Source organism: Watersipora subatra, chromosome 3 (genome assembly GCF_963576615.1).
Source record: "Watersipora subatra chromosome 3, tzWatSuba1.1, whole genome shotgun sequence".
NCBI classification, from domain to species: Eukaryota; Metazoa; Bryozoa; class Gymnolaemata; order Cheilostomatida; family Watersiporidae; genus Watersipora; species Watersipora subatra.
The window spans coordinates 67,296,119-67,310,289 of record NC_088710.1 but is presented as its reverse complement, the minus strand read 5'-3'; the positions used below and the strand labels follow the sequence as shown (position 1 = coordinate 67,310,289).

Genomic DNA, 14,171 nt, shown 5'->3' with positions numbered 1-14,171 from the left:
ATGAAACGCGATGCTTTTTTGTGTTTTCTTGAACTTCTATATCATAGTCAAGGCCAATTCTTTTCACGTAAACAATTGTATCATCTTCGTAGGAAGAGCTTTGACATTCTCTCTTCGTTCGGTCAGACAAAGACAGTACGATATCTCATTTTTACATTTGTACCAATATCGAGAGGTACCAGTATCGTCTTATTCAAAGTTTTGATGGATTGCTTGTGGTGGAACAGTATATTTTTTTATACACGCACTTCTATGCAATGAAGTGTTATTAATAATTCAACATATTCTAGATTTTTATTTTGTTTTCTCAGTTTGTATTAATTGTATCATTACTAAAAATCATCTATTATTGTAATCGTAGTAAAACAGACTTAATTTAGCTATTATTTGTTAATTATTTCACATTTACATTTAAACACTTTTATAGTTGTTTTATGTTGTTTCTTAATTTATTTGTCCTGCACAAAACATTTTCCTCATGATATGAAATTTAAAAGTTACAGTTGTTTGACAAAATTTGAAAACCTTTCAACTATACAAAACACTTCTCATGATAGTTTGAAAGTTAGAATGGCAAATGTTGTTATATGTTAAATACAAATCAATTTTCTGTCCAAAGACTTTTTTATTTCCCGGGCAACGTCGGGTAGTACAGCTAGTGTATATATATATATATATGTATCTTTTGTTCAGGCATTTGGCATATTTGGTATTTTATGTTTAATTATCAAGGCCTGTCTCTCTATTTTCACTCATCACTCTCACATACCTTCTCTTGATAACTACTGGATGACTTTGGCAAATTTTTTATTTAAAGAATTGACCTGAAGATATTTGCTCGTGTTTTCCTTTAGCTTTTAGGTTTCTATTGGCTAATTCAATGGCTAGAATTATCTTCCTTTTTTGTACCACTTCTACTATTCACCTTAGATTTCCTTGGAGTCGTAATTGGAGAACTAATAAAGGCAGGGAGGGAGCACTGATCAATATTATTCGAGCATTGTAAAACCAATCTATGTGAATGTTTTTGTTGATAATTTCCTACAGTGCAGAGTCAAATATTTGCTCAAAGTTTAGATCGCTAGCTCTAAAATTTGTATGTGAAAATGATGGTACATCAGGGTTGTACTACACTGGTCAAATAATACCCCTTTTTTCTATTGAACCACACAATATATTACTGCTGTCACTAGTTTTTATGCCTTTGTGCAGCATTCAACTGTATACACCTACAGTAAATGTGCTTACCTTGTGTGTGATTAAATGCAGTCTCGACCAGTGCAAGACTTATGAAACATCACTTTTGCAGTGTTACTAGAAACGAAGTTGTCCTGTTCTGTATGCGCTATAGGATAACTCCAAATTGTTTAACAGACAAAAACAAATCTTTTGTCGTTTACTGATTTTCGCTAGCCTGATTGAGATGTGTTTCAAGTTGGCTATTGGACAAAACTAACAAATGGACCAAAGTACGAAAGGCCTTTCGTATCTAGAAATATGTTTCATAAGTCGAAGCTAGGTTTTTACCCAAAGATGTTTTGTAGCATGAAAATTTTGAATACTTTATGTGCTTTTATATAGTCTTTCATAAGTAGAGGTTTCACTGTATTTATAAATAATAAACACAACTCTATATGATCTGGCCATTCTTTTTACCACTATGTAGATAACTTCCATGGTAAAAAGGCTTGTTGACATTTTTTAGATGTTGTCAACATATGTAAAATACATAAACTACAAAATCTGAGGTTTTAAGTTAAATTATTAATCTAAAAGCTTTTTTTTGCAGGCCACAACCATTTGTGTTATTCTACAAGAACTGGGATTGCATGCAGATATGCATGGATGCAACCTCCTTTGGCAATGAGGCGAGATTCGTTCGTCGTTCTTGTGCTCCAAATTCTGAGGTACTTTATCTTGTTACTCGTAATCTTGCCTATTACTCAGTTAAAATAGAACTTGATTTTTAGTGCCCAACTTTTAATGAATATGTCTGACATTCCTGATACTTGTGCATAGTAAAAGGCATAGTTTCAGGCCTGTTCCCGAATATTTTGGGATGAGTTTCGTTCTCTTGGGGCCTGATCCCGAATGTTTCGAGATAAATTTTGAGTCGCTTTATTGCTTAGCCTTTTAACTACATCGGTTTTATTAATTCACCAAACGAAATTTAAGAGCCTGGGCATCATTTTGATACCCAATATGTAATTGGACAATAGATTTTTGACTAACAAATTACGCGATAGATATAAACTGTTCTGAAAATTTGTTGATTGCCGTTTTGGAAAAAGTTTATTTGGACGTTGGCAAACTTCTTAAGTGAATTAGGTGTAGTAATCAGCTCAGGTGAAGAAAATAGCAACAAAAGTAATGTTCAAGAAGAAAGTTAGAACTTTTTCATGGAAGAGGGTAAGCTTTACGTGGCACTGTATAGAATTAAACCGGTAAAAAACGAAAAAGAACCAAAATTTTGGTTGTGAATTTTAAACAACCTATATTCTAACAGTGTAAGATATGGATTTTTCATGCTACACATGATTATAACATTTTAATTAACTCTTGCAGGTATAGCAACATAGTTTTCGTTTTGTGATACTGACGCTAATGGGCAGAGTGAATGGCGCCACGTGAATGTTTTTATAACTCGATTTCTGGTTATATTTATGCCTTTTTTTGTTTAATTTTTATACCAACAACAAACTAAAATAAACTGCTTTCTGTTAGCAACAAAAAATTCAGCCATTTTGAGAAATAAATACGATCGTTTTTGCTATACTTAACGAACGAAAAATCCGAAATAAAAACGTATTTAGATAAAGTTGGGAATTTTGTTTGTAGCTTGTTTCTGCTTTTGTTTCTGCTTTCTGAATGTTTTCTCAGAGTGCCACATCTATATTTTACCGTCATGTCGTCCTCCAAAGGCTTTAGGCAAAGGCAAGGCTATATTGGAACAAGAATAATCACATGGTGTTTGGTAGTGTTGTGACGTAGTGTTGGTTAGAAGTTCGTAACACCTGTTCTATTGCTTGGAATCGAGAAATCTTTTTTTTTGATTTGCTGCTGATAAAGCTTCCTATTAATTTAACATAATTCAACGATGTCAGTACCCAAAATCTGCTTGTGAGCTGCATTGAAACATAGACATTCACTTTGATCAAAAAAATTTTCACGGAAGCACTATAAATTGTGGCTAGTAGAATTTGTAAATATACACCGATATTTATATCAAATTGTAGCCTGGAATGTTTCCTTTAAGTTGCAAAAAACAAATCTAGATTATTTTAAAAAGTACTCCAATTATACACAATTTCGTGTAGCTCCATTTTAATTATAAGGCTACCGAAAAATTAATTAGGCTTGGGGGGCAGTCAACCGATAGTTAATTAGTACTGAATGGGTTTATGTAAATTAATGGCAGTAAGTCTATTAGTTCAGAGAAAAAATGCACTATTAATATAAATTTTAGTTATAGCTTCAGTAGTTCTTATTAATGTCTTGTAAAATGTTTGTAGGTTCGACATCTAATAGAAAAAGGAAAGATTCATTTGGTATTATTCGCTGTCAAAGATATTGCTGATGGATGTGAAGTGACAATTCCATTCGACTACGATTACAAATTTTGGTCAGTGAATGTTCTAAAATGGTTTCTCAGAAGTCATTGTAAATCTCCCTCTAAACTCTTGTGGCTGTTTAATTAAAGGTAGTCATACCTGTAATAAAGTTTGTTGTCTCGTCCTGATCTTTACTGTACATGGAAAGACTACTCCTGTTTTTAAATAACTAAACTTTTAGTGTTACATTTTTAGCTATATATCATTTGGTTTTAGTACGCTACGGACACAACTTTTAATAATGCTTGTTGTTGCAATATAGAGGATGCGTTTTTGTGATGGGATCATAACGGGTTTTTCTCTATTTGCCTTCTCTAGTGAGTATGATGTGGAATGCGCATGTAGCAAAACTCAGTGTCCAGTGAGGAAGGCTGGTAGAAATGTGAAAAAACGACCCTCACTAGACAAAACCGTTCCGAATGGTGAAACGCACTCATCGAGTACTAAGCAAGCAGCCATCAAACAGACCCCCATCAAACAGACCCCCATCAAACAGACCCCCATCAAACAGACCCCCATCAAACAGACCCCTAGCAAACAAACCCCTAGCAAACGAGCTGTTTCGGAGAAACTCAAGCTTGACATTCCTTCAAACCATTTTGTGGAGACAGATATTACTGTAAGCATTATAGTTTATAACACGTGTAGTTTATAACATTTTTATAACTACAACTCGTTGGACTTATTACTTTTTACTTGGTTTGTAATGTGGTAAAATGCCTTAAAGGTTATCTGACAGCGTTTTCTCATTCATGACTCGCATTCTATCATTTTTCAGTCATTCGATGCGCCATCTTTGTGCCATGGAAACGGCCTTAGCGACCATTGGCTTCACGCTTGTGCGTGCGCATAGTCCTTGATTTCCTGTTGCTTCATATGCAGATATATGCCTTGACATAAGGCATCACACAACCATTGCTCTACTATGGCACCCTATGAAAACATTATCCACTCATAGGCCCAGCGTAGGACTTCAGCATTGGCGCACCCAGGTGCTCCAGGTGTCGTTGCTGCACTATCACTGAATGGAAACTTACCCAATGTGTGTCAATCCAAATTTAAGCTTAGGCTAATTTAGTTTTTGCTATCCGGGCTTGACCCAAAACTCATTTTAAGCACATACTTTCTAGTGATGGACACGGACAACTCGAAGTTAAATCTATTACGTTCTCAGAATTCCCAGAATTTGGGATAGCTACTTACTTTTTATCGGAACAAATTTCATATGGCTACTGGTTAAAATGGGTGCAGTTTATGCTTCACACTAATTGATGAGATAAAAATACCTGGTGAAACTGATGAAAAGAAATCTTAACTTATGGAAAATATGGCAACAGATCTGCTTTTGAAAAGTAGCTGATGTGGCATTGTCAGCTGAAACTTATACATTTCAAGACCAATGATGTGGCGAGTTGCATTAATCTTACGGTCTTTCATCTATTAGATCTTTGTTATACAGTGTTTATCACGGAAACCAGCTCATAGTTAATGTTCATTACATACTAATTCTATATGATAGTGAATCTTTTTTAGTAAATATTTATCTGTAGTGCAAAAGCAATTTAAGGCATAAAGCTCACATTATCAGTGTAACCAATGCAAGTTAAAATGTAACGGGTACAAACCTGTTACTTGGGAGTTACTATTTCATGACCGAAGTATTTTAATTAAACAGACAACTCCGAAATGTACTTGGTCAGTAACAAAACAACATCAATTGTTACACTTGTATGTGTCCAATATGTACTTGTATCTAGTGCAATTTGTGTCTTGTTTGATGCAATTTATTAAAGAATGGAAACTCAAAACCAATACTAAACTGACAAAAAAATGGAACAAATTAAACGGATCATTGAATTTTTTCTGTCTTTTCTATGAGAATAATCGAAACTTCCACAACCAATAATAGCTAAAATCGTGAAAGGTTTGAGTAAACATGCCACCTAACATTTCTTTTCTTTCGTTTACTTCATGTCCAAAACACCAGTTATATTATTAATTAATTAATTGATAAGCCAATATCCAGCTATCTTGTTGCAGCTCACCAACTTAGTCTGACCCAATAGCAAAACTAATAGTTGCTATGAGGTTCATTAGAAGGTTGTAGAGCAGGAGCAGGTGCAATATTTATCTATATACATTAACCCATTGGTAGAGATATTCATTATTTATCTAACCAAGCGCAGCTATTTTTAAAGGTCATCACAATTTTGGGAAACAATACTTTAGCAATTTTATTAACAGCAGTTAAAGTAATAACAGTAACTATAACAAGTCAAAAGGTGAAGGGTAGTACAAAACCATTACTTTAACCTCACACTTAGGTTGTTGGATCTACATAAATGTTGAAAAGCGTTTGATTGTTGATCAAATTTATTAATTTTAGTAGAGCTATTCCTTCCGCGCACGACAATCTTCCTCATTTGCCATGTATTTATATATCTCGGATCACGGAACATCAACTTGTTAATTTTGGTTATTCTGCTAACATTTTGTCCATTTTTCATGGAACTATTCACACAGTATAACATTTCATGAAGCTATTTGGATCAACCATCTGCTCCGTAATTTACATTAGCAAACAAATTGCCATGTTTTCCTAGCTAAGAATACATACCTAGCTTATTTTTAGGTTAACCTGATACTATTTGGTTTTACAGTGCACTTTTCATTTGTGATAGCATTCGAGACGGAATTAACAGTCCATCAAACTATTTTTGTTAGCAATCTCACTGTTGTCAGCATTAACAAGTCATACTGTCAAGCTCTGTTGCCTTTAATAAATGACGTACTTTTGACCAGCCAGTAACTGCAGTGGCTGTGATAAAACATATGTCTATAATAGGATGTATGCTATTCAGAAGCATTCTATTTGAATACTGTCTTATGCTAAGAAACATAGAGTCTAGCGTTTTTCTTGTGATTGCTTTGAGAGTAGCTGACTTATTAGGATGGCTGATGGTGATTTTTCTTGTTCCTATTTTACTATTGTGTGTAGTACAGATGGCTTCATTGCGCTTTTACCTGTTTAGAGTTGTGGATGGTCTCTGCCAAATTTAGCAGGAGTATAGACTTACCAGCTTCAGTGTACAACTTGCGCCAAATTTTGATTATAACTGTATAAATTGCAATAAATGTATGCGTTGTATTACGTATATAAATTATGCATTATCACTGCAGACTTCCAAATCTCAAAGCGGAGACAAATTGATTCGGTCAGATGGCATAAAGTCTCCAGCTAATGAAAAAGCTGTAACCGAGGAAGCACGCAGGCTGGTAAGCTAAGTGTGCTGAGCAATTGTGGTGTGAACTTGTGTCAAACACTACAGATTATAGATTAGTAGCACAAATTCAAATGCCAAGCAAAAAATCATCTTGGATAAGATGCTATATTTTAACAATCTTGATAACTTGCCATGAGGTAATTGGGCAGGTGTATGTACTAGTGATGGATGTGTGAAAGAGAGCGCTTGCCATGCATGATTTAACACACAGCTACTTCACTCCTCATTTCATCTGTTAAATTATTTACTGGTAGCTTTTTTATTACACTTGATAAAAAATACTTTCTGGTAGCGTAGTAGCAGTTTCATTTAATAGCCAGTCAGCATTGGAAGCCCCTCTCTTCTTTTGCTTTACTTTTACGAACTAAAATGTTGTAATATGATATAACAGAGCAGAGAAGACAGAAAAATTGAGGCTTACATGAAAGCTTTTGAAAAGATGGAGAAAAGAGAAGAGAAGCGCAAGGAATTGTTGCAAAAGAGTATTGACAAAAAAGAGACTCCTAATTTATCACACAAGATGCCAGAGACTGCTAAAGAATCAAAGCAGCCAGCAACTGTGTCGGCTCAGAAGCACCGCAATCAACACAATAAAACAGCAACAAACTTGAAAACAACGTCTCTTCATCGCGCCAAAAACACACCCAAAGTTCAGGCAGCCAAAAGAAAGCGTAATAGAAGTGGACCCGCGCTTAGACGAAGAACTGTTAGCAGTACAGCCACTAGTGATGCGACAACTGACACCGAACTTGATGAAAATAGTAATTGTAAATCTGATGAGAGCACCTGCCAGGTGCCACTTCCAGGGGAGGTTGGTAGCACTGCTACTGGCACTGTTCCCTCTTCTGAAACTTCATTCAGATTCCCCAAAACAAAAAAGGTATATACTACAACAACTAAAGTTTTTTTAGATCTGTTTTGTTGAGTAGGCATCTTAAAAGTGCTGTCTGTCCTCAGTAAACGAGGAGACAATTTATTTTTGCATGTACAACCACAATAATATTTCACTCTTTTAACTCTTCTGGTGTAGATACTGAAAACATGTTATGTGACAATTAATCTCTGTTCATTGGCTCTGAGCTCATTAAAAAACCAGCAGCATTTAAGACCAATAAATTGCGAGATAATGCTTCTAATTTGTACTACAAACCTGTTATAAGGATGCAAAATGATTAATAAATGTTCCAAGCATTTGTGCACCATTTTAGCAGTATTTAGTCAAACGTTTGACTTTTGATAATTTCACTATATGCTGTGCGATTGCCATTAAATTTAGTGAACTACGGTTTGGACGTGGTCCAAAAACTCAATCAAATTGGTATTGGAGTGTGGCGGATGTATTGCCGGTTTTATGAAAAGTTTAATTTTGTATTAAAGTAGACTGCTCGCCAGCTTTGAAAATGGGGAAAGCGGATTATTTTTATAGTATGAGAATTTGTTCATGTATTGCATTGTTGTACATAGTGTCAATCAGCTATTCCTATTGAATCTATTCACTAGCTTCTATGGCAATGATCAATACTGGTATAAACAAGAAATTTCATTTTAGCTTTTCTACTTAGTTAAACCACCTATTTTTGTTGAAAAAAATGGATGCTGAAGCAACTGTTTATAAAAATTAGTTGCAGTAGCCAAATATTTATCAAGCAGACTATTTGATTTTATGGTATAAGAGTAATTGAGACTGATTTGCTGTAGTTGGGTATGTATGGGAATATTCTGCAACATGATGCAATGTTTTATTTTTAATGCTAACACGTTATATGCAATATTTACAGGAATGTTGAACTTAGTGTTTGTTTGGTTAGTCAGCTTTTTTCTGTCAGTTATAACATTTGTATTAAAAAATGCCATTCAATCGAAATTTGTGGCGTATCAACAAATGTTTTTATGTTGCTAACTTTTGTATGACTAATTCAACATGCTTTGTACAGGACTATATGATTTGGGCTCGGTTTAAACTACGAATATAAGTATATATGAAAAGCTGCTGCATAGTTCAAATGTCACCGATTTTATATAAAGGCTTTCGGATCTCCAAAACCGTTAGCTTTGATATTCGTTAAAAGGTTAAAATGAGCTTGTCACTATGAATGCATGGGTGTCATCAGAGTATTGATGAATAATAGCTGTGATATTCTGAACATACTGCATATACATCGGTTTACTATCTTGGGATTCTTCTTGTTTTACCATGGATTATGTTTTAGCACCTGCTAATCGAGTGGTACAATGAGAAAGGATTGGACAAACCCTTGACAGTTTCTGTTTCACAAAGTGAAAGCATGGACTTTGTGAAAACCAACTCTTCTCCTGGCTCTTCATGGGCTCACTTGCGTAGGAATAGCATAACAGGCAGCAATCAGCCAACCAATACTGCACAATCTAATACTACACCCGTCCTTTCTTCTCGTAAACTTGACATTAGCATGGGATCTGCTAAAAAGGTTTGTTTATGATATATATTTGACAAGGCTATGTGAACAACTTGCACATAATCTTCTTTTATAAAATGCTACATATACATGTATATATTTTTATACACAGTTCAATCGTTTCCTTAACAACTGATTTCTAACTGTGCATGGCGCAGAATTTATACTGGTCTTCCACCACTAGTTTGTGTTAGACTGTTAGGCAATGATGTTGACTATTGGTGACTAATCTGGTAACTATCTTTGCATGATGGCCATTGTTGTGTGACGCAGGTGACATTTTTACTGTAATAGCTTTGTGCCGTATTTAACATGTATGTCCATATATGTACAAGGAAAAACTGTAGAAGTAAGAAAAAGGAGCTTAATTCATGAGACTTCGTATGGGCCTACAGGAGGTATCCAGGGTATTAAAAGAGTTTTTATTTTCCCACCTAACCATTTTCTAAATGTCCATTTGCTGTAATGAGAAACAGCACCTGCACTGAGTAAAGACTCAGCTGATGGGAATATCTTTCCATGTTGCAGAGGTGGCTGAAGCAGGCAATGGAGGAAGATAGCTCTAATCATGTATTGCTGAGTCCATGTAGCGAACAGACATCGACATCTCTAGCGCCTTCTATGGTCGGGGGTAATCCTGCAGCGGATTTAACTAGCACTCCAGTAGTCACAAGTCACACATCTACTGATACTGCTACCACAAGCGAGAACAGTATGAGTACTAGTATGAGCCCGAACCACACTGCCATATTTTCAGCTTTCAATCATTCTTCAGACTTTGTTACACCTTTGAAAAAACGACGTGTAGCTAGGGAGTCCGTCTCACTAGACAGCTGGCCAGCTAGCCCTGACCAGACAACTGTTCCAGAGGCGTCACAGACTAAGTTTTCTCCAATGTCCCCACTGCAAGAGTTTGTAAATCGCAATGCTCAGGAAGCTGTGAAGAAAGAGACTCTAGGAGAAGACGAGTTCACGGTGAACTGTCGCCTGCTCTCACCTCAACGCGCTGATATTAAACTTGAAACTATACATGAAGGGGCTGGAGATGCCTCATATGTTAAAAACCCACAATACAAATCAAATGTAGATGTAACAGAAGAATCTGGTCCGATGACTGAAAATTCTGCATCTGCTAGTCCTATACCTGCAGAGGTTTCCTCGGTAAGACTTAACCTCAGCTGCTGACCTAAAATGTGCAAGCTATACTTGCTATTACAAAGGGTTGTTACAGTTTTGTGCTTTTTAAAGTTTGTTACTTGGTCTGAAAACTTTGGCGCGTGTATATTTGGTTTGTAAGAAGTAACAAAGACATTGAACTCCCAATTTACCTTTTAGTACTGAATATAGCGCTTGAAGAACACTTGAAGATTAGAACAAGACAGGTGTATATCTCCCAATAGTCCATCCTCACCCCATTCCATAATGAGTATTTGGTGATGTAACACTCGCCCATTGTCTTAGTGGTTTAATTGCTCCCTACAGACTATACCAATTCGTCTCAATTTCACCTATCAACTTTCCTTTGTCAACATATTGTTCGTAATATCACTGATCATATGCAATCTCATCTAATTTTTGCTACTGAATGTAACTAGCAGATGTGGCAGATTATCCTAGTAAAGCATAAAGAGATAATGGCTTTTGGCTCACTTTAAAAGCCTCCACCTGGTCACATTAGTCAATCTGTGATTGCATTTTTTACAACTGTTGCAGGCGTGATTATCAATTCCTTTGGCAACTGATTAGCAAATACAGGTGCTTTACTCGCTTGTTCATAACTTACGTAATTTCTATCTAAATCTATTTTTCAAGGTGTCAGCTTCATTCAAAAATTTTTAGCGAATTAATTTGTGGTTTATGTTGATGTATCAATCAAATGCTTAATGGGATACATTGTAGATAGTGTTAAGTAATGAAAGTCCAGCCTTAGTGGGAGATGTATTCCATGAACAGATATCAAGTCCGCTAATAAAGCATCAGTTGTTATGCTCTAAAAACCAGGATGATGTAAATAGTTCTTCTAAAATCCTGTCGCCTCGAGAACCACGAACTCTTATTGACATGATGCAGCAAATACCTTCCAGCAGTGGCGAACATGAAGTAACATCCCCAAAATGTAAAACTTCAATGGAATCACCTATTAAAAGGTTATCTCCTGCACTCGTTGAAGTTGCAGCATCGGCGAACAATCAATACCCTCTTCAACAATCTTTAAAAGGCGAGGCCTCAGTCTTGTTACAGAATCACAATTCTTTTGGTGGTTCATCGACAGCAGCTCGATTATTAAACCTTAGCCATCCCCCAGACATGAGGAGAGCAGTGAGTTTAGTGGACGATGCTAAACCTCGCTCTAGCCTTTGGAATGAGCAGGAGGATTTTGAAGGCAACCTGGTGCATGACACCCTTAATCAGGAGTCTTGTGGTAGTGCAGACTTTGCACCCATTACTCCCCCATCTAAAAAGAAGGTAAGGACCATTTTTTAGATGTTTTAATTGCAGTTAATAACTGTCAAATTTGCATTGATTATATAATATTAATAATCTGTGATCACATGCTTCAAGCCAACCGCACAAGCCTTTAGAGATACTTAACTTGAGCAAATCTGATGTGCAGTAGTCAATGACCATCTGGAAGCAACGGTTGAAGATGAATCCCTTGATTCAAATTATGTATTTAGCATTAATTAATAATACTAATGCGCTGTTTAGCCAGCAATGAATATTTGCCATCCATCCACTAAGCGTGAGAATGATAATCACTGCTTGACCACATCACACCTGATTACATAGTTCCAACGTGTTAACATTATTAAATTTAATTATTTCCATTTTAAGTCACCTCTTCATAAATCATACTTAAAGGATGATATTTTAATAACCGAAATATGACAGTCTTTCATCCGCAATCTGTTCGCAGACCACCTGAATTTTGTTTCAAGCTGAGCATTAATCATACCAAGAAACCAAGCCTAGTTTGACAAGCCATTTTCCAGACAGGATTTGTGTGTATCACGCTTTTGGTAACTGCAACAGATATGTTTTACCAATGTAATATTTTAGGTGTCACTGCTTGAATACAGAAAACGCATGCAGATCCAGCCTCCAAAACCTGATAGCTTCACATCAGCTAGCGCACCAACAACACCACTATCAAACACTAGCTCGCTTGCGACCAAACACGCAGCGCCTGTTGCCCTCCCAGCCCTGCCATTGTTTGCTGATGAAATAGGTAAAGTTTTCACATATGTTGTAATAAGCAAGTTAAACTCAGTTCAGTCTGTATTTGTTGATGATATCAATTCTTTTTTCACACATCAATATGAATGTCTCAAAATGGAGTAAAGAGGCATTGCAATTTACCCTGCATTCCATGTTCTGTTAGGTTTTATCATATGTCAAGCTATGTAAACAAAATGATTATCAATCACTCAGGGAACAACTTTGATCAATTGAGTTGGAAAACCAATTCTGTAAAAAAAATTTGTATGATTTGATCATAACCCACATATCATGTTTTACGACCAAAATGTCTTTATTTAAGGTAAGCCTAATAAAAAATTACTTGAATAAATTTTTTTTGTATTTTTCTAAATCATAAAAGTTTTGGTAAAGCTGACAAAAAATAGGAAATAAAATTTTCTGCAACTAATAATTCACTGGTGTGCGAAGTTGCTTTAGCGACATGTACTAACCTTTGTGGTATTTTTGCTTTGTCCTTGCTCACAGCGACTACAAATAATTGTCTTCGTGTCATTCTTTTAGCGCATTTGATTAGTCTCAAAATCTATATGTTAGTTAATCTGTATTCTGTTTATTATATAGCAGTTATCATTCTAAGCATTTTTTTTGTTTAATTTTTGATGATATTTGTTTGTTTACAAAAAAGCATTGGGATCACCTTAATACAATACCATATAGAGTCATTCACATGGAACTTGACACAGAAAATTCCAGAAAGAGACCAACGAATTCTGGAATTTTCTGAATTGGTTGTATACGTGTTAGCTTTTGCTTGTATTTTTATAACTTTTGGCATTTGAATACTTCATTCTTGAATTCGCAAATCACATTTGCTATTTCAGTTGTGATTCTAAGAGTTGCTCCATATTTAGCATTGCATTGTGGGAGGAATATTGGTGACAGCGTTCAGTTCAGAAACAGTAGTTTATTTAGCGCTCTGTCACACTAAATGAATGCTCTCATCGGTTAAAATGTGTAGCATGAAGCAAAACTGTTAAAAACTAATGCATTCACTTGGAAGTTTTTGTAACAGAATGATAACATGAATATCGCAATTGAAGCTCACCTAGTAAATTGCAATATGGCTATTAGTTCATTTTATGATTCGTTGAAAGTTTTTTAATATTTGGTTTAGCCGGTTTTGGACATATTTATTACTTGCTTATAATGATTCCCTTAATTGAATTAAAATTCATATCTTTGCCTGAGTATTGTTTTGACAACAATTAACAGACTGGAAAATATCAAACACTAAACTAACAAGAAGTCCTAATGAAGGATTAAAAATATTTGTGATTGTTTCTTTGGAGTATGCACTGAAAAAGCTGAATTATGTGCCAATATACCATTTTTATTGCAAGATTCCCCTATGAATATGATTGTGGCGAAAGCAGCATTAAGTCTCGATGAAAGGTTGAAACTTGAATTTGGATTTGCGTCGTCTTCTGACACGGAGAAACATGAAGGTACATACATATAGCAAATATAACTTTTAATCGTGATTTTTCAAATTTTGAGGCCAGATGCTTATAATTTGCTGTGTATAACCATTATGGCATATGTGACTTAAATCTATTCTCAATTAGTAAACTATTACATTT

The 14,171-nt window shown here is 35.4% G+C and overlaps 1 protein-coding gene across 2 annotated transcripts in view; it reads left to right on the top strand.

Annotated features, from left to right (window-relative positions):
* The window catches only part of LOC137389808 (inactive histone-lysine N-methyltransferase 2E-like), a 47,664-nt gene that overhangs the window by 28,513 nt on the left and 4,980 nt on the right, over positions 1-14,171 (top strand). For both annotated transcript variants that reach the window (XM_068075920.1, XM_068075919.1), the window contains exons 8-17: positions 1,790-1,907; positions 3,513-3,622; positions 3,930-4,230; positions 6,792-6,887; positions 7,287-7,775; positions 9,106-9,342; positions 9,859-10,491; positions 11,230-11,796; positions 12,391-12,559; positions 13,932-14,036. In XM_068075920.1, coding sequence (XP_067932021.1) covers positions 1,790-1,907; positions 3,513-3,622; positions 3,930-4,230; positions 6,792-6,887; positions 7,287-7,775; positions 9,106-9,342; positions 9,859-10,491; positions 11,230-11,796; positions 12,391-12,559; positions 13,932-14,036 — 2,825 coding nt within the window. The remainder of the gene's footprint in view (positions 1-1,789; positions 1,908-3,512; positions 3,623-3,929; positions 4,231-6,791; positions 6,888-7,286; positions 7,776-9,105; positions 9,343-9,858; positions 10,492-11,229; positions 11,797-12,390; positions 12,560-13,931; positions 14,037-14,171) is intronic.